This window comes from Pteronotus mesoamericanus, unplaced genomic scaffold (genome assembly GCF_021234165.1).
Source record: "Pteronotus mesoamericanus isolate MK-2021 breed Mesoamerican mustached bat unplaced genomic scaffold, CSHL_Meso_final contig_246, whole genome shotgun sequence".
NCBI classification, from domain to species: Eukaryota; Metazoa; Chordata; class Mammalia; order Chiroptera; family Mormoopidae; genus Pteronotus; species Pteronotus mesoamericanus.
This window is the reverse complement of record NW_026555104.1, coordinates 7,830,917-7,857,277: the sequence shown is the minus strand read 5'-3', so window position 1 is coordinate 7,857,277 and position 26,361 is coordinate 7,830,917. Positions and strand designations below refer to the sequence as shown.

General features: G+C 48.2%; 1 protein-coding gene across 2 annotated transcripts in view; it reads right to left on the bottom strand.

The window, feature by feature from the left end:
* Window positions 1-26,361, bottom strand: part of ASIC2 (acid sensing ion channel subunit 2) — a 910,697-nt gene that overhangs the window by 40,639 nt on the left and 843,697 nt on the right. For both annotated transcript variants that reach the window (XM_054573128.1, XM_054573127.1), the window contains exon 3: window positions 19,940-20,067. In XM_054573128.1, the coding sequence (XP_054429103.1) occupies window positions 19,940-20,067 (128 nt within the window). The remainder of the gene's footprint in view (window positions 1-19,939; window positions 20,068-26,361) is intronic.

The window sequence follows — 26,361 nt, the reverse complement described above, 5'->3', positions numbered from 1 at the left end:
GCTCCCATGCACAGCGGAAAGTGCCAACAGCCCCAAAGAAGAGAACTCCCTTCCAGCTGTGGGCATCTGAGAAGGTCTCCTGAAGAAGGTGACAGTTGAGGGGGGGCACAGAAAGAAGGTTGGGATTTGTACACGAGGAGCCAGAGGAGATGGAATTCTGAGAAATGGAACAGAGAAAGTGTTGGAGTCGGGAATCTGCAGGGCCCAGCGAGCGGCTCCGTTTGACAGCGTTGCATGAAGTGTCAAGCCTGGTCATTGAACTTGGCCATTGTGAAGCCATACTTTAGATTTTAGACAACAGAGAGTCCTGAGGGTGCCTGAGTGAGGGTGGGGCAGGCTCAGGATGGCCGTGGCGTCTGACTTCCAGAGTGCCTGGCTGGGGGGCTCAAATATGCCCAGAACTCCCTGTAGGCAGGGAGCGGCAGAAACACTGAAAAGCTTAAAAGGAAGAGAAATGAACTCTCAGGTTTAATGGTTAGTGAGGGGACTGAGGGCCAGAGCAAGACCAATAACAGTCACTTTCAAAGCCACTTCCAGCCCTGGCTCTTGAAGAGTCAGTCACTTCTTAAATGCCTCATCAAGTAGCTGTTTCTGAGAATCTGGCAGCCCCTGTAGAGCAGCCTGGGCCCAGAGCAAAGGGAAGGTGCATTCGGGGCATTTGTGGCACGGTGCCAGGGAGATAGCCCCTGGGGGACCCTGACCATGCCTTGGCCAGCTCAGACGACCCAGAAAGCACAGGAACGGGGTCAAGCCTGGGAAGTCAGATCCCTCTGTGGGCAGCTGTGGCTTCTGGGCGACTGAACTAGGGAGAGGAGGGGGTGACCCACAGGGATGCAGGTCAAGGGTGACCAGCCTTTCCAGTTTTAGCATTGGAAGTCCCACCTCCCAAAAGACCCCTCTGTCTTGAGCAAACCAGGATGGCGGATCACCCTAGATGCAGCCCCTAGAAGCTACAGAAAGTGATTGTGGATTTGAGTCATTGCAGCTCCCCCTCAAGCCCTAAGTTGTTGAATTTACTGATATACAGTTATTAAATTGTCTCTAATTACCCTTTTTATAGCTATAGATTCTGTACTCGGTCACCTCCCTCCTTCCTAATATTGATACCTTGTGTTTTTCTCCCTTTTTCTTGATCATTCAAGCTAGAGATTTAGCAATATTATTAATCTTCTCAGAAAAATCTCTTGGCTTCATTTTTCTTCTCTCTTTTTATATTTCATTAATTTCCATTCTGATATTAATTATTTCCTTTCTTGTGCTTACTTTGGTTTAGTTTCCTCTTCTTTTTCTAGTTTCTTAATATGGAAGCTGAGGTCATTGATGTGAAACTTTCTTTTTTAATATAGGTGTTTAATTCTATAACTTTCCTTTTTAGTACTGCTCTAGTGGCATCTCCAAATTTTCATTTTCATTCCGCTCAAAGTACTTTCCAATTTATCTTTTATTTCTTCTTTCACTGATGGATTATTTAGAAGTATGTTGTTTAATTTTTAAATATTTAGGGTTTTTTCATATATCTTTCTGCGATTGATTTCTAATTTAATTCCATTATGATTGGAGGGCATTCTCTGTATGACTTGAACCCTTTTAACTTTATTGAAATTTGTTTTGTGGCCCAGAATATGGTCTATTTTGGCCAATGTCATTTGTGTACTTGAAAAGAATGCATATTTTGCCATTGTTGCAGCAAGTGTAGATTTCCATTAGGTCAACTTGGTTGACAGTGTGGCTCAAGTCTTCTGTACCCTTGCTGGTTTTCTGTCTACTTGTCCCAACAATGATTGAGAAAGAGGTTTGAAAACCCCGACTATAATGGTGGGTTTGTCTATTTTTCTTTGCAGTTCTATCAGTTTTTGTTTTATGTATTTTTGAAGCTTTGCTATTAGGTGCATAAATGTTTAGGATTTTCGTGTCTTCTTGAAGAAGTGACCCTTTCATTGTTATGTAATGACCTTCCTTACCCATGGTGATATTGTTGGCTCTGAAATCTACTTTGTCTGATGTGAGTATAGCCATTCCAACTTCTTTTTGGTGAGTGCAAGGATGATTTTATATATATATATATATATATATATATATATATATATATATATTCCATCCTTTTAACTATTTTTATCTTTTTATTTAAAATCCATGTTATTGGTAACCAGCCTAGTGTTGGCACTTGTTTTTTATTCAGTCTGACAATCTGCCCTTTAACTGTCATGCTGAAACCATTTTCATTTAATGTGATTATTGACATGTTAGAGTTAAGTGTATCCTCTTACTATATGTGGTCTATTGGGTCCACTTGTTCTCTGTTCCCCTTTCCCTCATTTTCTGCCTTCTATTAGAGCGATTGAATTTTTTTGTGATTCCACTTATACTTCTTATTGGATTATTAGCTAAGACTTTATTTTTCATATTTTAGTGGTTTCAGTAGGATATATAGTGCACATCTTTAACTTATCACTGGCTACCTTTGAGTGATATTATGAAACTTCACATACAGTATAAGAATCTTATAATAGTATTTTCCCATGTCTCCTTTCTTGGCCTTTAGGTTATTGATGGCAATCATTTTATTTATGTTATATATTGTACATATTTTACATTTGTTATCCATGTTATAATGTACATGTTATAAACTTTCCAATATGTAGGTTATAAACTTCATAATACATTAATATTATTTAAGCAGCCAGTTATCTTTTAAATAAATTTTAAAAAGAAGAATGTCATATATTTACCAGTGTGGTTACCATTTTTGGTGCTCTTCATTTCTTTTGTGTGAATCCCCATTTCTGTTTGGTATCATTTTCCTTTCGCCTAAAGGACTTTCTTTAATGTTGCTTGGAATATGGAGCTACTGGTGATGGATCTGCTGGGATAAGAAACTGCTGTGTCTTCAGTTTTTATATGTCTGAAAAAGCCTTAATGTTGCTTTATTTTTGGATGGTATTTTTACTGGGTACACAGTTCTAGATTGATAGATTTTTTCTTTTTTCAGTACTTGTTAGATGCTGCTTCTGTCCTCTCACTTGCATTGTTTCTGATAAGAAATCTACCGTCATCCTTTTCTTTGTTTCTCTGTATGCAATGAGTTATTTTTATCTGGAGGATACTTTCGCGTTTTCTATTTATTACTGATTTCAAGAAATTTTAGTATAGTTTCTTCATGGGACTGGGGTTTGTTGAGCTATTCGGATCTGTGGACTTACTGTTTTCATAAAATTTGGAAGAGATTTGGCCATCATTTCATCAAATATTTTTTTCTGCCCCCCATCTTTCTTCAGAAACTCCAAATATACATGTTAGGCTATTTGAAGTTGTCCCACAGGTCACTGATATGTTTCATTTCAAAAAGACTTTGCTCTCTCTCTGTTTTATTACTATTTCTTTTTTCCAGGTAAATGAATCTTTTCCTCTGTAGTGATTAACTTGCTGTTAATCCCATCCAGGATATTTTGCATCTCAGACATTGTAGTTTTTTAAAAATCTCTAGAAGTTCAATTTTACATGTTCCATGTTCACACTTTCGACATATTGGATTTAGTTATAACTCTTTTAACTTAAGTTTAACTTAAGTTTAACTTAAGGCCTTGTTGGCTGTTTCGCACATGTATTAGTTCTGAAATGGTTTCAATGGATTGATTGTCTTCTCAGCATAGGTCATGTTTTCCTGCTCTTTGCCTGCCTCGTCTCATTTTATTGGACGCTAGACATTGTGGATTTTATCATTTGGGTGTCATATATTTTTGTATTCCTATAACTTTTCTCAAGTTTTGTTCTGAGACACATTTAAGTTATTTGGAAATAGTTGGAGCCTTTGGGTTTTGCTTTAGGATTTGTTAGGTGGAAGTAGAGAACCTTTAGTCTAGGGCTGATCATTCTCCTCTACTGATGCAAGATCCTCGTGGATACGTCCCTCAATGTCCTGTGAACTACGAGGGCTCCAGGTTGGCTGGCAGGAATAGGCACTATTCCCAGCTCTGTGTCAGTGCTGGGCACTGCTCCTGCAGATCCTCCTCAGAAAGGCCGGCTTCCCCTGGCCTTGGGCAGTTTTCTCACATGCATGCCCCCACCAGGAACCTGCATTCTGAAGGGGGCCACTCTACAGATCTTTGGAGTTCTCTCTCCATGCAGCCCTCTTCCTTCGATATTCTGTCTTGTGAACTCTAGCTGCCTTGGGCTCCCTGGACTCTCAGCTCCATGTCCTCAACTCAGGGAGCCGTGGGGCTCTGTCTGGGCCCCCTCCGTGCACTGTGGCCTGGAAACTCTTGGAAGGATAGAAGCTGGAACACTCACAGGGCTCATCTTTTTTGTTTCCTGTCTCTCTGGGATCACTCTTCTTTGCTGTCTAATATTCAGAACTCTTGGAAACTACTGTTTCATGTGTATGTGTGTGTGTGTGTGTGTGTATCCTCACCTGAGGATATGTCTTTTTAAAACTGATTTTAGAGAGAATAAGGGAGAGAGAGAGAGAAACATCAATGTGAGAGAAACATCGATCAGTGGCCTCCTGTACATGCCCCAACTGCGGATCAAACTCAACCTAGGTATGTGCCCTGACTGGGAATTGAACCCACAGCCTCTTGGTGTAAGGGACAATGCTGCAACCCTACTGAGCCATGCAGCCAGAGCCTGTTTCATATATTTTGTCTTCTTCTTTTTTTTTTGTAGTTTTGTGTGAGAGGATAGCCCCACTCTGTTACTATATGTTGGCTAGAAGCAGGAGTTGAAGCCTCTGCTGCCACCACCAGCTCAAGCCCTGTCCACACCAGGCTCACTTTAATCCCAGGGGTTGAATGCTTTTCCCAGGTGAAGAGCAGATTTGAATCAGGTATGCCTGGCTCCACCATGTGTTATTTCTCTCCATCCAGAAAAGAGTGATGTAGCTACTTCACAATTGAAGTACTTGCATAGTCATGATCACATCTGATTCTCTCAAGAGCCAAGTGAGATGAATAGGCATTATTAGCCCATATGACAGGTAGAGAGTGTGAGGCCCAAAGAGGTGTAGTGAACTGCCCGTGGCTGCACAAGAGAGCGAATGGCAGGGTCGGGGCCCTAACCAGGGCCTCCACTCCTGGGCTGTATTTGCCACTTCCTTTCTCCCTCATGGCAAGGCAGCAGGCAGGGAGCTCAGCTTTCACTCCTGATCATAATGACAGACGTATTTCTCCGCAGGAATAGGGCGAACAGTCCAGCTCCCTGCTAGAAAACATGTGGAAAAGCAGTGGCCTGACCAATGCAGCCAGGCGGGCCGCTGTGCTGTACAGGCGCATGACACGTACGGCACAATCCTGTGTTTGTTGACTGTTGCCATGGTGTGTGGACAAAATAGGAGCATGTTTCCTTAGAAAATTGCATCTGCAGCTCATTTCCACTAGAACCAATTGAAGAAATGGCTAAGCCTGGGCAACAGCCATAGTAACAGCAATGTTTGCTACCTGTCAGGAATTAGGTTGCTGTCATTAAGTGACTTCTTAAAAGCTTGTACAATAAAGCCACATCAATCACATTTGAAAAGAAGTTGGCATCAGAAAGGTGGAGCTCTGGAATGGATTCTCTTGAATGGAGGGTCTTGTTTCCTTGGGGTTCCCAGGGATTCTGTGACACGCAGCTGTCAGGAGGCCCTGGCCTCTTGGGTGGCCTGTGACTCTGGCCAAAGGGTGGAATGCTGGAAAGAACACAGGCTTCGGAAGCTGAATGGTCTGGGTTTGAATGGCATCTCTCCACTACTGAGCCTTAGTTTCCCCATCTGTAAGATGGGCACAGGGATGCCTGTCTTGAAGGCAGTAGTGAGGCAGCATGGACTAAGCAACTCATGCCTGGTGCCCCCCGATTACTGTCGTCACACAGGAGGCCAGGAATGATGGAGCGGATCATCGTAGCTCTACTCAACGAACTGTGATGGAGTCTACGGCTGGTGTTACAGAGATCTCCTTGTGACAGGAGAAGGTGCTTATGGGGCATGTTATTGAGGGACAAAAGGAGAAATGACTTCAGAGTCCAAGGAACAAGCTGGATTAGAGATGACTGTTGAAACTTGCCGCACCCAAAGCCCTACTATGAACCGTGGGCTATGGGTAAGCAGAGGTTTTGAGGAAGCGAAACCATGTGTAAATGTGTAAGCAGGGTTAGGAAGCTGGACAGCCAGGACAGGATGGAGAGATGCAAAGACATCACTCATTGCCTCTAAAAGGGGAGAAAGGGGGGTGGGGAGAACGCCATGGAAGAAGCAGAGAACACCTCTTTGGGTGTGGTTTCCAGATACCACAAGGTAAGTGGTCTGCTCTCCGCATGCCCTTCTCTCTGCACGGCCCCCTGCAGACCTCAGGAACCACAGCCCTTCCCTTGGGTCAGCCTCTGAGGTGATCTGCTTCTTGCAGCCCAAGAGCCCTAACTAAGACAGAAACAAATAATAAACTATCCAGACAGGAAGCTTCAAGGTAAGATACCAAAAGCATAACAATTTTTTCCTCTCTGTGGGGGTTCTATGGGTTATTTTTTCCTAATTTTGTGTTCCCCACCCACAATTTCTTTTTTTAAGTTGAATTTATCGGGGTCATATTGGTTAATAAAATTATATAGGTTTCAGTTCTATAATACATCATCTGTCTATTGCATTGCGTGTTCACGAACGCAAGTCAAGTCTCATTTCATCAGTTTATTCACCCTTTACCCTCTTCTACCTCCCCTCAGCCCCCTCCCCTTTTCCTCTGATAATCACCATTCTGTGTCTATGAGGTTTCTTTCCTTAATCCCTTCACCTTTTTCACCCAGGCCTCCTACCCCCTGCCCTCTGACAGCTGAGAGTCTGTTCTCTGTATCTAGAAGCCTGTTTCTATTTTGTCGACGTTCTTGGCAGCATTGTTTACAACAGCCAAGATCTGGAAGCAGCCCAAGTGCCCATTAGCAGACAGGTGGATTAAAAAGCTGTGGTACCTCTACCCAGTGGGATTCTACTTGGCTGTTAAGAGGGACATTTTCCCTTTTGTGACAGCATGGATGAACCTGGAGAACATTATGCTAAGTGAAATAAGCCAGTCAGAGAAAGACAAATACCATACGATCCCACTTACATGTGGAACCTAATGAACACAATAAACTCCCCCCAATTTCTTATACTAAGCTAGCTGCGGCTGCTGCGGGCTCTTCCTGTGTTTATGCTGGCCCTGCTCCTGGTCTTCCTTCCCTTTGCCCTGTTTGGAGGCTCCTGAGCCTGTGCCGGACACATCTCAGCATGACCCTCTCCTTTGCCCCTAGGCCTTCTAGTAATTTCCATTTCCCTCTTCTGGGCTGCCCGCCCCCGCACCTGCCCATCCCTTGGGAGGCCTCACTCCCTGTGTAGGCCCCTCCCCCTCTGCATTCCTCACAGCCCGTCCTGCTCTGTCTGGCCTGAGTAAAGCAGAATATTCCCTCAAGGCAGTGTTTCTCAAAGTTTAGCATCCTAGGCTGCGGTGCCGAGCCAATCCCAATTCTGGGCTGTACCGCTTCCTAGCTGGGTATTTTGGGGCAAGTTTCTTCATTTCTCTGTGCTCCAGTTTTATCGTCTGTAAAATGGCTTCCAAACTGTTTTATCAGATTTGAGAGGTACACCTGAGGTAATGGGGCTGCTGCACGGAGAGACGTTCTGGATGCCGTCAATACCAGCTATGATTCTTCGAGGGACTTTTCTGCGGAGTGATGTTTCCTTCTCTGCGGTGTCCCCTCTGGGGGCGGGGGGGAGGTCCTGTGCGTGTCCCCCTCACTGAGTTCTAAACGCAGCTAAGCTCAGGCTCCTCTCCTCCACCTGCCATCACTAAGCACCAGAGCGTCCCCTGTCATCATTTGCCCCTTGGGTCGTAGACGCCGGTGGTGGGTCTGGGCTTGACCTCCAGAGGAGCCTTCCCCGCTCTGGGGTGCTCCCCCAACCCTGGCTGGGCCTGCTCCTGAGGCCAGCTCCCGCCAGGCCATTGTGTGCAGGTTTGGGGCGCTCAGTTCAGTTCACTTCGATTCAGTAAACATCGACCGAGCTCCCGCGACAGCGCGAGCACTGGGAGCGGCGCTGGGGTGGGCAGCGGGGCCAGCCTTAGCCTCAGAGACTCCCACGCAGCAAGAAGACGACCTGGGAGGTCGGTACCCAAAGTGGGGCAGGGGGAGCGTGTCAGCTGAGAGTAGGGATGTCCCTGTGCGGCAGCCCTGGGCTGAGGGCCTTGAGTTAGGGAAGAGGATTATTCAATTTTAGGAGCTAGGGAATGGTTAAGGACAGCTGTGGATCCGATCCGACCTAATCAACCCGATCCAATCGAATTCAGCTCATCTAACGCAGCGAGCTAATTCAATCCACCCCACAGGGCGGAGCACTGATGTGGTGCCCGGAACTATGCTCTGCACTGATCCTCCTTGGGAACTGCACACTCCCGCCCCAGACCTCGCGCGCGCGGGCGGGGTGGCGGGGGGGGGGTGGTTCACTTGAGAAAAAACAAACTTCAAAAACAGAAAAAAAAAAAAAATCTTTATAAAAGTTGCTTTTCCTGAAAGGAAACCTTTGGAGCTACAGGCCTGTGGCTGCTGCAGGTGCTGGGAGCAGGGAGGGATTCCGGGGGCCCGAGCGAGGGGTGGGGGTGGGGCTGTCCCCGGGGAAGGTATTTCAGGACCAGCCTGGGGAGGAGGCTGTCCCTGGTGGGAGGGAGCAGCCCCCCACCCTTACAGGAGCCTGTCTGCCTGTTAGCTGCCGGGTCCAAACCATAAACCACACTTGTAAATACCTGCATTCTACACGCCCTTAAAAATGGGCACAATTAATACATATAAATATACACATTCATCCTTGTTATAAATACTTCAAGGACCCAGAAAAATAAAACATCTTGCACACTCAATTCTGTTCGTTTCCTCCGAGCAGCTCTCAGAAGGGCATGCACCTCTCCAGAAATTTTCTGCATGCTACCATGCATACATGTGCATTTATAAATACGTAGTTTAGTTTAACGTATTTTGTATACAAATAGGATTACACCGTGTGCATTGTTTTGTAAGTTACTGCTTTTGACTTACCAATATGTCTTGGAAAATTTCCCCTAGGGACCTCCAGGCTGCCCTAACCTGATTTAACTGTTGCAGGGGGTGGGGGATGCATATGCCTTTGCCCTCCTTCATTTAATCATCCTCCATGGATGAACATTTACATTGTTTCTAAATTTTTGTTCTCACAAGCAGTGCTGCAGAAAAGGTCCTTAGTCCATGCTTTTTGGGATTCATTTGTAAGTATTTCTTTAGAACAGATTCCAAGGAGTGAAACTATTAGATTCAAGGGGATATATGCTTTTGTATCTTAATGGGTCCTTCCAAATCCTCACCCATCTTTTTGGCCCAAAGTCTCTCCCAGTTTTAGATCCCCCTCTGCAGCTGTCTCATCTTCCCTCTCTAGAGATGAGGGTGTTTCTTTGCTGGGATCTCGCTCTCCTTCTGCTTGTTCCTTCTGCAGTTCTCTTGGCTCTCCCCACGGAACTTGGCCACATGCCATCTTCCTGTCCTTTGCCACCCAATTGAGTAAAAGGTCACATTTTAAAGACTCTGAGTGCTATTTCAAAACATAAAGCAGATAAATCAAGGAACAATGACTCATTTCAGAATGATTTTTTTTTTTTTTTTTTTTGTTCCACAATCGTCTGTTGTAGGGTTTGGAGCAATCCATTAACTGAAATTAAGTCTGCAATTCATTCATTCACTCATTGATTTACTGCATGAGGCTCTGTGTTAATTGTTTTGGGCTCCTTGTCTTCAAAGGGCATACTCTCATTGCACAGAGCAAGAACTGCCAATAACTTGTATTATTAGGTAAATGCATGGTAAAGTTGGCAGGCTTTTGTTAAAAGGTTTTAAGCTGGAGAGAGAGAGAGAGAGAACGAGAGAGATGAGAGACCAAAGAGGCAAAGAGGCTTGGGGACGGAGCAGTCTAACTGATCAGTGCCAAGATCTACCAGCGCACAGCAGATGATCACTGGCGCTGTCCGGCCCGTCTGTCACAACAGAAACAAATGCAGGGGCAGCTCTGTCCCTGGGCAACAGTTGTTTTCAAGCGTGAAGGGGAAGGGGGAAAATAGGAAAGAGATGCCTTTATCAGGCTCCCCTTCCGGTGCCCTTGCCGAGGGAGTGTGACAGTCAGCAGGGCTGTTCATATTCATTCACTCATTCATTCATTCACTCATGTTGATATTTCTGAAAGATTGGTTTGTGATTATCTAAGGTTCCCAGTTGGCAGGAAAAAAGATGAAACAGCTTTCTTCCAGCCTATGAAAGTGTCCTCTACAGATATTTTTTGTCCCTTACTTAAACCCCCCCTCAAAAAAAAATCAGAAGCCAAAGCCACACTGTTCAGAGTTCAGATAGCAAGCTGCTCATGAATCAAAAGATAATGTGTACTGGGTAGCAGTGACCCAACCAAAGGATGTTCTGATTTATTAACTTGTCTCCTGAGTGAGATAAAGTTGGTGAGTGAATGGACACTTTGGGCCCCCTTACTCCAGCCTGAGTTTGGGGAGGAAATGAGCCACCGAGAGATAAGTACCTGGCCTCTGATGTCAGCGCCAGTGCAGGGACGGACCAGGAGAAGTTCTGCCCTGACGGGTGCTAGTGGGGGTGGGCCCCGCCCCTTGGCCACAGCTGGAGGCTGCCCTACCGTTTAGTACAATTTACGGCTTATCCTTTTTTTTCCTATGTACTCAGTTGATAAAGGGATTTTTTTTTTTGTAGTTTCTAGTGTTGAAGACTGTTTAATTCAGTTACATCCTATCTGAAGGCTAAGTTGAGCTTAAATGGACTGTAAATTATCAACGGTAGCTATCAGAATTGTAAGAAGTGTAAGACCTAATACTTCCCTTAGGCGATTTGCAGTGTGGGGGGGGGGGGGGGCACAGCACAGACACACAGGCAGCGCCTAATCTGTGATTGGTTGCATGATTGTCTGCCCCTCCTGCTAGACTGGAAGCTCTGAGAACCAGGTCAGTCCTGTGTCCTCCTGCCCAACACAGTGCCTGGCACGCAGATGCTCAATAAATAAATGAGGAAGCAGGAGATGATCTGGAATGGGGCAGGAAGGCTCCAGGGCTGTGTGCGGGGCAGCATGTGGGTCAGAGCGGGGCTGCTGACAAAGCGGTGGGGTACAGTCACGGGGAAAGGTGATAGCAGGAGTCAGGATGCGGGATTTGGGCTTTACTCTCCGGGTCGGGAAAGACATTACTGTGTGTGTCAAGCAGGGAATGGCATGATAGATTAGGCTGCTCTTCTCTCTTTCATGCATTCATTTATTCATTCCATTTAATATAATTTGTTAAGCATCTTCTACTTGTAAATATTGAGATATAAAAAACAGAAATAAGGTAGGGTCGTATCCTCAAAGAGCTCACAATCTGGTAGAGAAGAGAGATAAATAAACAGATGATTATAATGTGTAAATTTTATGCTAGAGATTCACACAGAATACTCTACGATGGTCTTCTGGAGGAGGTAACATTTGGAGCTGAATCTCAAAGGACACGTATGAATTAGAGAAGGAATGGGTGGGAAGGGTGTTGTTGGCAAGGAGAGAGAGGAGAGGAGGGTGCAATGCTTGGGAAAAACTGCACACAGTTTAGTACAGCTGGTGCATTGTGGGGGAGGCCAGGGGAGTAGACAGATGCAGCTGCAAAGGTGGGCGGCAGCCAGAGCAGAAGGACCCGTGAGGAGACTCCTGGACTGCATCCTGTGGGCGATGCGGGAGGCAGGGGCTCAGATCCGTATTTTGGGGAGGGCACGCTGGTGCAGAGGAGGCTCTGGAGAGGGCCAAGGCGGGCAACAGGGAGGCTGGCAAGGCAGCTGTTGTCCTAACCCAGGTAAGGAACTGTGAACGGCTAAACTAAAGTAGTGTCTGGCGTGAGGGATAATAATAGCTAGCATTTGTGGAGCACTTTATACCAAGAACTGTTTTACATGATTGCATTAACTCGCTCAGTCCTCTAGTGACACGCTGAATGGAACTGCCACTATTCCCATTTTACAGATGAGGAGAATGAGGCACAAGGTCACACACATCCGGTGAATGCAGATTTGTACTCAGGCCATTTACAGGGTTGGGGCATCCAGGGGAAGCAGCGATTTTAGGGTGCAGGTGTGGGATCAAAGGAGCAAGATGAGTGCCGTTTAGACTGTTCATTTGAGATGCTCACGGGGCTCCGAGAGGAGGTGTCTGGCAGCACCTGGGCTGCTGGGTCTAGAGCTCAGGAAAGAGATGTGGGTTGGGGGTGAGAATCTGAAAGTCATGCAGAGGTCAAACTCATTCAAGGACAATGCAGACTGGGAGATGCCGAAAACAGCATCCTGGAGTGCCCGTCATCTGCGGGGTGAACTGAGAAAGAACTGCTCGTGAAGGGGACTAATTAAGAGGAGCAGACAGAGAGCTGAGAAGACAACCAGATGAGGGTGGGGAAGACGGGCACAGGGAGAGCGTGGTCCAGGCCTCACGCTGCTGAGGAACCTGGTGGGATGAAGGCTGAGGCGTGAGGAGCGTTCTTCCAACAAAGATGGGGTGGGCCACAAGATTTCACGGCTGACCCTGACAACGGAAAGTTGCAGTGGAGTGCTCGAGGTGGGCTGGGAAGTGAAAGGCAGGTGAGGAGATAAAGAGTTCTCTCCAAGAAGAACTCCTTTCCTTCCCACAAGAAGGAGACTCTTTGTGGGAAGGAAAGGAGAGGGAGAGGCGCGGGCAGGGGGGAGGCAGGATGGAGTGACGTTATTTCCTTCTAAGACTTGTGCATATTTTACGTGGACTCCTTTGGGGACTCTGGCCCATCCCAGCTAATCAGCAGTTCTCGTCCCTCCGCCACTCCCTGCCATCACTTCCACCTGGATAAAAACTAGTTCTCATTGTGCAGGAAAAAATGGTGAAAACCTGCCTATTGGTAAAATCATGCAGGGATCTGAAGATATTTCTACTTTAGAGGCTGAGTGGCAATAAGTGATAAAGTAGCTAAGCTAGTGGGTGCCTAATGGATTCTTATTTTCATCCCTTTATGGGGAACAATGTACCCTGCTGATCATGGAGAGGCAGGCTATTTCACCTTCGGTCGCCTCCCCGGTGCTTTCTGGAGCAGAGCTGGCTGCTGCCACAGAGCTGAGGCTCCTGCTTTGGTGGTTTGACAGTTGCTTAAGGCACGGGTAAAAAATTCTCTCCCTGTCTTGAAAAAAACAAACTGGGAAAACCTCCATTTCTAATGGGGCCCATGAAAACACAGCTACGAAGAGTCATGTATTTGGCTGAGAGATTGGCATGTGAGCCTTCTCTTGTGAAAGGCATTGAGGGAGTCGTGTTGGGGATCTTGAGGGGAGCTGCCCACAGCAGGCCGGGGACACCCCTCCCAACCGTCAGGCCTTTTTATTTGGGGTCGGGGATACTGTTTCTCATGGTGAACCATGGAGGGATTCCCTCCAAATGTTGGAAACGTGATCAACCTACATCAAGGGCAAAGACTTGGGCTTCTGCAGGAGCCAACGGAGCTCCCACATCTTGCCAATGACCTAACTGAGTCCAGCATGACTCCAGTGCTGGTGTTTGCCTCCATGCACAGCCCCCGATAAGCTGGGGAACAGCTCCAGGATGCAGGATGTGGTGTGCGATGGGCATTCGCATGGTCCTTTGGGTGCAGCTCAAGCGAGGAGCCAACACCAAGACCAGGCGTTGGAACCGAAATCCTTCTGACACCCAGTGGTTCCAAACTGGGTAGTGATTTCCAACCCAAGGCGTTTCGGACACCCTCAACTATAAACCCAGGGCCGTGTTTTCCAGAGAATTTCCTGAACAATGAAGCTGGTGGCCAACCAATAACCCAGGAACTCCCGAGTCATTCTCAGGCCTACCGAGAAGCCTGAGCATGGTGGTGGATTAAATATTCGATGAACACACGGATATAAACATTTAGAAAACCAGAATCTGCAGCAGGCCCTTTCAGTAGGCGGTGGGAGACTCTTTTGATACCAAATCACCACTGGGTTCCCACCAGGAATTAGCAATCACCTTAAATGTGAGGCAGTCTGACTGGCGATGTCAACACTGAAGACAGTTTGTCTTATGCTCTTACAACATGGCCGCCTCAGATGTGCATTTGCATACACATTCACTTACTCATGTAATTCTTCCCAAGAATTTCAGAGTTCTGTCCTGGCCCTCTCATTTGTTCCATCTACTCTCCTGTGTACAGATGGCTTCTAGATCCATATCTCTAGTTCTGACGCCTTTCACAAGCTTTTGGTTTGATTAGGGTCTCTGAGTGTACGGCCAGAAATAAGAAGATATCATCATCTATCACAGGCTGGCTTAACAGCCTCAGGCAGGAGGGCCCTTAGGGCAGATTCTAATGGGAGTTTTGGCAGAGGTGCCCGGTGGAGGCAGGGAGAGCATTAGAGCGCCGCGTTGGAGTGCTGTTTGAGCGCAGAGTGGAGTGCAGACTGGAGCGTTAGATGCCTTTGTTCCTTCGACCATGCACACTTGCTGAGCTCATATATAAGCAAGGCACAGGGAATATACTCGTATGGACAATCAGAAAGACACATCGTTGCTCTCAGGAAGCTGTCAGCCTATGGTGAGATAAGGCTGATGGAGGCCAAAGAAGGAAGTTCCTAAGAGGCAGGTGTAAGAGCAGTGATGCACAAGGGAAAGTAAGTCCTGTAAGGAGAGTTTGTATCTCTTTAGGAGTGTGACAAAATTGCCAAAAAACCCACTCCATCCTGCAAAGGCTCCAAGGCCCGGACCGGGTCTTGCTCACCTTTATTTTCCCAGCACAGTAGCTGCCCAGTGAATATTTGCTGAGGGAATAAATGAATGTACAGCGTGTTGTGTGGAGCACCTAGCTGCTCCTTGGGGAGCGGCAGGAGGGGACGGGGAGGCCTTCTTAGAGACCCTGCTCTCTGAGCAGTATTTGGAAACAGCAAGAGGCCTTTGCCAGGTAGGTAAGACAAGAAGGGATTCTGGGCAGAAGGAGCAGTGGGTGCAAACGCACGAAGGCAGGCATCGGGTGTGCGCAGTATTGGGTGGGTGGTTCTGCACACTGGAATATAGGGTGCAGGTTGGTCCACCACAGGCAGATAAGAAGGCTGGAGTGGGGAACAGGGCCTCAGAAGCCATTCTACAGGGCTGGGATTTTCCAGGTACTAGAAGCCTGGGGACTTAAGGGGTTTAGGCAGGGTAGTGATGCGACCACCCTGTGTGGGGGCTGAGAAAGGGGCACTAACACAGAGCATGCCCAGAGCCTCCCTTCTGAAATTAGGGCTGCTGTTTACTCCAGCTCCTACAGAGCAGGGAGCGGGCACAAAGTGCAAAATTGCTGTCAGCCAAACTTCCAGGTGGCAGCTGTGTGCTTGAGCGACACAGGCAGGGACTCCCAGGCTGTTCGTGCTGGAGGCCCTTTGAAGGCATTTAACCCATCCCCTCATTCTGTGCATGGGAAACCTTGCAACCTGGGAGAAGAGCAACCTGTCCGCGGTCTCATGGCACGGCCAGCACTGGAGTCCAGGCCTGTGGGCTCCTAGGCTGGTTCTCTCTCTGCAGATAGATCTGGCTCAAAGCTGAGCCCGGCTACCCTCCTGGCTAGTAACTGAAGCAAGTTGCTTAACTGCGTAGTTTTGTCTTCAGGACTGTGAAGGGAACAAAATCTTTCTTTTGGCGTTGTTGTGGGGGTGCTAAACAAAATAACGCGCTTACTGCCCCGCAAGTGGTGTGTACTCAGTGAGCAGTAACTTCCTGCCTAAACCTCCGGGCTGTGCCTCTGCTCCCGGCCCGGTATCCCGTGCCTGTCTCTGGTGGTGGTGGTCCTGGGGCCATGCAGGGGCGTCTGCAGCAGCCGAGCCAACCAGGGGGCCATTTCTCAGGTTGTCGACACAGGCAGGGGCATATCTTGGCTTAATTGGGGTTAGGAGATACAATTTGGTCTGGATTACAAAATAAAATGAAAACATATTGAAAGAGGCGCATATGTCCTTTGGCAGGGGTGGGATGATTTTTACCATGAGAAAGGACTTTTCCATTTACATCAAGATTCACGGCAGGATTCTAGGAATCCCAGTTCCTCTTAAGGCTCTCACTGGAGAGACGGTTCCCCTGGCAAGATTCAGACCAACTTTCGAGGGAGGAGCCTTCTGCTCCCCACAGTCTTGACACCCCGCCCAGCCTTCTCGGAGACTCCCTTGAACTTTGACCCCAAGCAGCAGAATCCTGGAAGCGGAACAACGTAAACTCCACAGACTGTAAACTGAACCAGGATTTCCTGTGCCACCAAGAAAGAAAAACCACTGCTAATTGTAAGTGTGAGAGGCAGTTCATTGGGGAACAAATCCTAGTTTCAGAAAGGTTACAATGTGAAAACAAAATAGGCATCTCAGAATCAAAGAAATGCAGTGTCTGAGGACCAGGGTCAGCTGGATAGGAGCGGTCAGTACTAATGGCAGAGTGGAAATGTACAAACGGGGACCAATCCCCAAATGACACTTGGCCTCACAGTATTTATTTACTTTTTTTTGTGTGAGGACAGATACTGGCTCTGTTTTGTTTACCGCTGTGTGCCCATCACTCAGAGTAGGTGTTTGACAAACATTTACTGAATGAAAAAAACAAAAAAGCCACATTATAAAACTTGAGGAAAACCCAGAAAAGAAAATAAATCATTCGTAGTCCCTGCACTGTGGGTATTTTTGCGTTATTTCCTTCAAATCCTATGAATATGCTCTTTTATATACATGTAAACATAACATATTATCAGATTTAGCTCCAGGATCTGTTTTTGAATTTCTCTATTAATATGAATGAAATGATAAAATGAGATGATGCGGAAATGCTTTGAAGACTGTAAAATGTTTAACCAGATCTCTTGTTATTAGTTATAATTATCATAGCAATACGGGTATGAATGAAGCTGATTTTCTGAGACTATACATCAAAGCAAACAATGAATTTGCCCTCTGGAGCTCGGAATGTGTTCTGCTCCTCCTCACGGTGGGGGGTCCCTCTGTTTCCTATTAGGAAGAGAAAGAGACTGAAAAGACTCTTAGAAGTCATCAGCTCCCCCACTCAGCCTAGAAATTTCTTCAGGGTCACTAATGGAGGATAAGTGGGGGGTGGGGGAGAAATAAGCACCTCTCTCAGGCAGATGACAAACAGCAACATGCAAAGAGCTTCCTTCTTTCCAACTGTCTCAGCTAGCAGCTAGACAAAGATTTCAGAGAGTGCTGCTCGCCTCCCCTGCACACTAACAGCAATGAGGACAGAGGTGTCAGAACAAGTTAAGTCACTCGTGACAGGCGTGGCACTTATAGCAAACAGACCACAGAGGCAGATTTGCCCTGGGCAACTAGTCAAAAATTCACCTTTGGAGAGTCAAAGAATTCATATCTACAGCGAGTAATTAGTCTAATCCATGCCTGGGTCTTTGAAGGGAGGAGGGTTTAGTCACACAACACACAAAGGAAGGACTGACAAAGATTCTCTGACCAAACTCTAGCTAGGCCACTTAGAGCCCTCTCCTCAGCTAAGCCTCAGTGTTGGCCTACAAGGATCCGAACAAACACTAACATAGTTTCTTTTTATTTATTTATTTTTAAATTTATTGATAAGAGAGAGAGAGAGGGAGAGAGAGAGAGAGAGAGTGAGCATGAAGAGACATTGATCTATTGATTCACTTTATGCATTCACTGGTTGATTCTTGTATGTGTCCTGACTGGGCTTCGAACCTGCAACCTTAGCATTTTGGGATAATGCTCTAACCAACAGAGCTACCCGGCTAAGACACTAGCAGTTTCTAACAGCTCAAAGCTACATTCCCTAGGATGACCCTAGATGCCCTCTTCCTCTCCCTGGCTTATAGAGTCCCTGTCTGAGAAAACTCAAAGCTGCCAAAAGAATTTACTATTTGTTCCTGCCAACACCTGAAGACAGGGCCTCTGTCTCTCTGTCTTTATGGGAGGGTGGGAGTCTAACACAGGTATGTCTCAGCTGGGAACTCAGATGGCTTCCACAAGGACCCACCTCTCCTTCCCACTCCTCGCAATTTCACTTCCTGGACTCTGCTCAAGCTCCTTCTGTTCCCACTCCCCGCCCCGCCCCGATTTTTCCTTTAAAACATTCAGTCACGTCTGTATAAATCGAAGTTGAGTTCAGTTCATGCTGAACCCTCTTTGCAATGAGTATATTACTGATTAAAATCTGCCCTTGCCACTGTAACTAGTATCTGGCTTTGTTTATCTTCGACTGAACTCAAGAGGCTGGCTCTCACAGCGAGGCTAATAGCCTGGCCCCAGTTCCCTCATCTTCACGCCCTGGCTTGCACATCTGCATTCTCACTCGGTAAAAAAATTTTTTTCAATTACAGTTGACATTCAACATTATATTAGTTTCGGGTGTACTAGCATAGTGGTTAGACACTTAGATACCTTAAGAAGTGATCCCCCCTGATAAGTCTACGACCGACCTGGAACCCATACCTAGTTATTACAATATTATTGACTATTCCCGACGCTGTAGTTTACATACCTGAGGCTAGTCTTTTTTGACTCAAATCCTCAGCCCTGAACTTGTCCCCCTGCTGCCTGGTTCATGCCCTCCTTCTTTGTCCTTCAGGATAGGTTTTCTGGGTGCACAGCTACGTTCCCACCTTGCATACCCTTGCACACTTCATTTCTGCTCACACTGCCTGTCTTAGTCCCTGGGGCCTGGAAGGCCAGCCCAACCTTCCAGCCTCCTCTGCCCCGCCCGCCCCCCGCCGCCCCCGCCCCGCAAAGCTGCCATCCCACCCCTTATGTGCTGCAGTGGAGGCTGACCTTGGCCTTTAGTAACTGCCCAGGCATTAAATACAGGGCGCAGTTGCTGAGGCCCACATCATCAATTTCCCCCCTGAGATTACAAAATATAGCTCGCTTACAGTTTAAACCCAGTTTCTAATACAGAATACTTTTTTATAAAATGTCTAAAGAGTTCTGGCCAGTACTAGATGAAAGATGACATCTGAGTTAAACTTGAAAAACAAGCTGAACTTGTAAGTTACTTGTGTACCTCTTTGAGGATCAGCCCTGTACTGTTCTCCCTGATTCTCCCTTTTGACAGGTGATGCCTCCGACCACTCACCTCCCTCCCTTTTGCCCCAGGCCTCCCAGGGCAGATTGTCTTGTATGATCTAGTTTAGGACTTCCTCAGAGTCACAGCCTATGCAGCTTTTATTCTAGGGAAACCAGAGGTGAGAGAAAGAAAATATGCCTGTGTCTTTCTGCAGTCCTGCTTTGACACTTGTCCCTACAGGACAATGTGTGAATGTCTCCCTTCCAAGATGCGAAACCCATGTCCGACAAGAGGCTATGCCAGTCCTCACTCCACTCAGCACACAGTTGACGCAGCAGCCCTGCTTGGCTGGGAGGGCCTCTTCCCCAGCACTAAATCAGGGAGAGCAGGCAGGCCCCACGCAAGCAGCTTCCTCCCACCTAGGCTCTATTACGAGAGTGACGCCCCCATTCCTTCGCCTTTGTGTAAGCAATTTTGGATTATAGCAACACAGGTGGCGCAACATGTCCAATTCTGGTTAGCAGTTTCCGGTAGCATCCACTGTTCCCCCTACCCCCTCCCAAATATTCCCCCCCCCCCCCAGAATGTTCTAGTAAAAAAAAAAAAAAACCAACAAAAACCAAAACCCAAAACAACCAATTCAGTGACAAAGAAAATAAGCAGAGTTTCCTTCACACCCAGTTTTGGGAACTGACACATGGTATTGGAGGGTTGGGGTACGGAGGTTAGCCGCCACCTTCCCTACTTTCAGGGTGAGTCCCTTTACTGAGCCCAGCCATGCTCCAGCCTCCTGGGTGATTCAGAACCTACCAGAAATGGTAATCCCATTTCTCCTCCTCGCGTCTCTGCAGGTGGCCAGGATAGGCCGAGGACCTCTGACCGACCCCAGGAACTTACCCTCTGCTCCTGTGTGGCCACGAAAGTCTGGAACCCGGGAGCCACCCCAAAGCCCAGCTCTTGGATGAAGGGCGGCTCAGACTGACTGTGGATCTGAACTTTTACTCCTGCTTCGAACGTTGTTTCCTCTGAAAGAACAAAGATGGACAGACCAGGGGTCAGAGACGACAGATGCTAGAGAATCCTGGGACTGCAAGCTCGGGGTGGGGGGGGGACATGTTGTAGGCAGAATAAAAGCCCTCAAAGTTGTCCGCCTCCTTGTCCCTGGAAACTGTCTATATGTTACCTTCCTTGGCTTAGGGACATTGTGGATATAATGAAGTTAGGGACCTTGCGATGGGGAGAATACCCTGGACTATCCACGTGTTCCAATGTAATCACAAGGGTCTTTGTAAGAGGGAGGAAGGAAGGGGCAGAGTCAGAGAGAGAATGGAAACATTTTATGCTACTGGCTTTGAAGATGGAGGAAGGAGCCACAGGCCAAGGGATATAGGCAGCTTCCAGAAGCTGGAAAAGGCAAGGGAATGGATTTTCCCTACAGCCTCCTGCTAACACCTAGATTTTAGCCCAATGAAACCCATTATGAACTTCTGGCCTCCAGAACTGTAAGATAATAAGTCTATAATAAGTCCGTGAAGCCTCGAAGTTGGTGGTGATCTGTTTCAGTTACCAATCAGAAACTAATTCAGGTCAGTTAGGCCAACACCTTGGTTAAGTCTCTGAAACTCCAGAATGGGATTATGATGTGAATCAAGCCCCTTTATTTTATTTACAAACCTGTCTACTGAGCTCTGAGCTGAAGGTAAGGCGATCAGGAGGGAAACGCAACGATCCCATGATGGAAATAGAAATACAGGGCTTGTCTGTATTGTATGCCACGTGTCTGCTGTGCCTTGGAGCTGAAGGGGACGGGCCGCTGAAAAGGAAGCCTCTGCCTTTCTTTCTTTGGCAGGAAAAATGGCCCCTGGCAGTGGGAGGTGGCAGGGGCAGCAGAGCCTGGCTCATCTTGTCTGTTGGCGTTCAAAACTGGCGGAAAGCGCACCTGTGGGAAAGCCTTTAAAGGCCTTCCTTCCAAACAGCCTGCGGCTAAGTTTTCCAGAACAATAACCTGTGCCACTCCCTCCTGCGTTTATAAGGAACCCAGTCCCCTTAACTCGTCCCTTTTCCGGTCTGGCTCTAGGCAGCCTTCTGCTTTGTGGCACCATGTGGCGCAACCCTCCAGGGTTGCCCAGAGCGGTATCCCCCTGCTCCTCAGTGAAGACACAGCTCCCAGCCCCACCCAAAGCAACTCCTTCCCTTGTTCTGTTGAGTTCTTCACCCAGGCCTGACGTGGCTCTGCCACCGCATATAATGGTCCTGTATCTGACGACTGTGTATCCACAGGCTGTGGTGTCCTAAGGCCAAAGTCCGGGCTTTCTCTCTCTCTCAAAGGTCCTGTACAGGACCAGGCATCTAGCAGGTAGTCAGGAACGAGTGAAAGACTTGTTACTCAAACCATGCTCACTTATTAACGTGCAAGGCCAATTTAGAGTCCAAACCAAGGAGTGTGTTCTAAAAGGAATGAGTGAAGAGAGGGTGGGTGAGGGAAGATTGGGGGAGAAATTGAGGTCAGAGGTCAGGGAGGGCAGGAGACATGTGTCAGCACCAGGGCTAGGACTTGGGGAGAGTCTGGGGACATGCACTAAAGCTGACACAGAAAACAAGGGTGAGGAAGGAAGGGCTGGGTCAGACAAATGGGCAGGATCCACAAAGAGCTCGGGGACCAGTGACCCAAGGCAAGGGAAGGGGCCTGGAGCTGGCTGAGAATTCCAAGGTTGCGGGTACTTGGAAAGAAAGCGTTCGTAGGCAGACAGGCCCAGGCAGGGCTTTCATAGTCTAGACGAAGAGTCCAGTGGTGGACAGAGGGGTAGGCAAAAGAGGCCCTCTGCCTCCCACTCTATGTCTCCGTGGCGAGGAAGAGAATGCCAGGCGATCCACAAGCACACCGCCCCCCTACACCCAGCAGTCAACTCTTCTTCGATCTCTTGACCCAGATCGCTCTGTTCAAACTCCTGCCCATGGCGAAGGCCTCAGAGGACAGAGCGCTTCTTGTTCATTCCAGCCCATTGCCCCTCCCGGGGCCTGGCCCGCAGGTTGATCGGGACGGGGACGGTGGGAGAGGGAGAACGGACAGGAGGAGGAGGGGGAGAAGTCAGCTTTCTGCGGCTGTGTTTTCTCAGGCTCGCGCCGGGGTGGGGTTGAGGAGAGGTGGAGGAGCCCCGAGAACAGGCTCTCAGTAGGGAACAGAGTGAACGTGTTGTGGTGTTGGGATTACGAGATGCCAGTGCTTGGGTGAACTGAACGCACATTCAGAGGCGTTCAGAGCGGGAGAGGCGCCAAGACTTGTTTCCCACAGCCAGCTGAAGCCGGGCGCCGGCGAGAGCACTGAGCTCGGGAAACCTTAGAAGCAGCAAGACAGGCTTACAGGGAGGGATGAACAAAGGAAGCCTTTCTGTCAGAAATGCCGTGTGCCTGTGTCAGTGAGAGCTTCCAAAGCTAATCGGTCTTGCTTAGGATTCATAAGGGGAGTTGATTCAGAAGCAGCAGGAGCTGGGGCAGAGTAAACTCCTGAAGTAATCTCTTATTTTTACAAACATCTAGCGACCGGTGGGCACGAGTGGAAAAGGGCGGTGGGTAAAAGGTAAAAGGCTTCGGCCCTCTTCAGACCAGTGCCGTCCAGTGGAACTTTCTGCCCAGATGCCATGTCCTATGATCTGTGCTATCCAACCTGGCGGCCACTAGCCACGCAAAGTGTGATGAGTGCAACTGAGGCACTGAAATGTTAATTAATTAACTAATTAATTCCCCCTGGCTTTATTGAGGTGTAATTGATAAAACTGTAAGGTATTTAAAGTGGACAACGTGATGATCTGAGATCTGTATACACTGAAAAAGAATTTCTTCCATTGAATGAACACATCCATCACCTCACACATTTACTTTTCTTTTGCTTTATTAATTTATTTTTAATTCATTAACTTAAATGTGAATAGCCACATGTGGGCAGCACAGCTGTAGAATGTCAGCTGTGAGCAGACCCCAGCCCTCTCAGGCCGCGGGGGCGGATAAGGGCTCCACCACCCTGCTTTTCTAAGCAGCTGCCCCTGTGAGTCTCTTGTCCGGAGGCCCCGGGTGATCTGGGCGCAGTTCTGAGCAGCAGAATTCACGGTCAGCCATGACTGCAGTCCCACATCCTCTCCGGCCTTGCCTTGGCCAAAGCACCACTTACGACTTCAGGTAGAGTTTGTTTCTCTTTCGTCACAGACCTGCCCTTGGCTTCCCTTGGTCGAGAGTGAACAACAGCCCCCCGCCCCCTTATGTCCCTGTGTCATATCCACCCTCAGTTTCCCCCATTTTCTGGACATGGCACGTTATCGGTGCATCTATAAAGACACAATTTAAGAGCTGAAGTTACCAAACATAGATGTTAGAGCCAAAGAGGCTCAGGCTATGCACCTCTGAGGTTCTTGAACTAGAATGCAATCGGAATCACGTGCAAAGCTCTGGGCGATGATTCTGGGGACCCGCCTCTAGAAATTGTGATTCGGTCACTCTGGGATGGAGCCCAGAAACCCGCATTTCCAGGAATTCTGAGATGGGTTATTTGAGGCCAGACACATTTGGGCAAGTAATGATCTAGTTCAGAGAGGGGAAGTGACTTGCCCAAGGTCACACAGCAAGCCAAGAACAGAGCAGGGGCTACAAGCCAGGTCTCTTGACTTAGAATTCACCACTCTTTCTACCCGACTTGAGGTGTGGTTTACTTCACGTAAGTAGACGCCCTACTTCATAGCTCTGGGGTTGGAGAAAAGGAATATGTCCTTGTCATATTCCTTCAAGCCCCAGCCCAGTGCCTGGAACAGAGCAGAGCTCAGTAACTGTTGAGTGAAGCAAATGAGTGAGGGAGTGTCCTCTGCTGAGTCTGCTGCTCTCTTCCCTTTGACCAGCTCTGCCTCTGCTCAGGGTCTGACTGGATGCTGGGAAACACCAGCACCACATGCTACCCAGCAACAGGCTTCCTCCCACGTCACGGGATGCAGGAGGTATCATCTCCTGAGAGGCAGGTGGGCCGCGCACAAAACAACAGTAGCGGCAATAACAATAACGATAGCTGGGACCATCCATACAACTTTTGGGTCTCAGTGCAACATGAAAATGTGGGGCCCCTTACTAGAGAAGTATTGAGTTTTAAGACAGCAATAACAGAACATGAAACCCTTCTGAGCACCCGGGACTGCCCAGGCCGTGCATCCAGGGCGCCGGCCCTGGCAGTAACACAGATCGGTGCTGGGCAGAACTATTCACATTCTCATAGTCTTCTCACCACCACTAAATGATTCAACGCTGAGCTGCTTCAAAGAGTGCAGGCCCCTAGCGCAGTGAAGATTTGTTTACACATCAGGAATAGCAGGATTCAAAGCCCCAGAGAGCGAGAGAGAGTGAGAGAACAGAGAACGGACAAGTTGCTACACACACACAGTGTTGGGAACCCTTGTTAATTGGGACCAAGCTGAAACCCAGACAGCCTGGCATGAAAGATGATGTTGAATCGGGAGGAGGGTGGTAGAGGATGTTCAACCTGCAGAGGCTGAATCTCTTTCATTTTTCAGGAGCACGGCCATGGTGGTGCCAGGTGAGGTCTACCTGTGGAGCATTTTCTGCTCGTGCAGAGATGATTTGGGGGCTCCGCGGGAGGAGACAGGGAGGGGCGGGTAGAATGTGAAATGGGGCAGGGAAAGTACATTGCAATAAAAGAAGCTTAAATCTTTAATCTTTGCAAATTACAGGAAACACGCTGAGGAAATAAACACTGGAGAGAGAAGTAGGAAGGGAAGCTGCTCTGAAAATCTGGAGAAATTTTGTAGGCTAAGCGAGCGTTGGGCTGATACAAAGCACTTTGATGCTGGACGAGCCTGACTCCGTCACAGTGCCTGGGAAAGCTAGCCTGGAAGGAGAGGGTGGGAGGGGGCCAGCCACACGGTTGTGGGAGTCATTTCCGTCCATGATGGCTTCTGTCTGTCCCCGGCCACTCCTCACCACTGTGCTGCCCTGGTTGACACTGTACTGATGGGCTCCCTTGCCCTCTGCTTCTGGTTGGGTCCGGCCAGTGGTGGCCCAGGTAGGAAACTGGGGGACAGAGGAGGGTCAGGGTGGATCTTCAGCCTCTCAGTGGTATTTGCTGGGCCATGGCAGGTCAGCAGCACGTACCCTTGAACACCACAGCTCTGGGTTGGGAAACTGGGGAGAACTCTTTATGCTGCTTCCTCTCTGGGTTCTGACACCAGCTTGTTCCTCTCTTTCCCTTGGGGTGGTTCCCCCTGCTACCAGGCCCAGGACACTCCACGATCCCATACTGCCTTCCCTCAGCCTTGCCCACACCTTCGTAAACAGTCCTTCATGGATTTTTTTCCCCTTGTGTTACCCTGTCTCTGGCTGCTCTTGATTTCCTGTCTGGGTCCTGATGGGTCGAGCCCCCAGGGGCCTCTGAGAGACCCCTCTGTGACAGCAGGAGGCCCCTCTCTGACAGCATTCACTGAAGGACAGCCATTGTGTTTGACCACTTTTAGGGATGGGGACCTCACTACCTGAAGGGGCAGCCATGGTTTTCAAAGTTCATCCTTATTTTGAGTGGAAAATGGCCTCCTTATAGATTTTATCCCTGCTCCTAAAATCCCTTCTGCCACTTGACAACCCTTTGAGATCCTGAAGATGCATACCTTGGCCACAAGAGTCTTCTGTGTCCACACTAACCTTTCCCACTAGAACTGACCGGCGTGTCATCATCGCTGGAGGCCTCCTTAGAAGGGCTGAACACAAAGTCTTGCTCTGCCTGGCCAGACTTCCATGGGGAGGGGCTCAGGACTCTCTCCTCATCTTCCCCAGGACAGCCAACTGCCTTTGAAGTTCCTGGGGGCCCACCTCCCACACTGAGGCGGGGGCCAAGGTGGGCTGAGCTTTGGCACGCGAAGGAGTGAGCCAGGCCTTCTGAGACAGTGGCAACGCAGGCCCATTCTCCCTTTCATCTGGTGACCCTCACCAGCTTCACTGTCACCGCCTCCTAGAAGCCTTCCCTCCTGGGTGTCCCAATGTCTGGAATTTACCACTTCCACAGTTAGCCATAACTTTCTCTCTCTCTCCACTATTGAGAGAGATTGAGAGACTCCTTGGGGACAGAGTCAATGTTTCAATTATGTTTACATGAGAAATGCCTGGCATTCAGTAGGTGCTCAATAAATAAGTGCTGTTGAAGTAAACAAAACTGCATGGCTGACCTGTGAGACTCAAAGAATTCCCCCCAGAATTCAGAGCCCCTGGTTGTTTAGATGAACAACAGCACTTCTGAGAAGGTGGCAGCTGTGTCTGGGTCTCACAGTGAGTTTGTG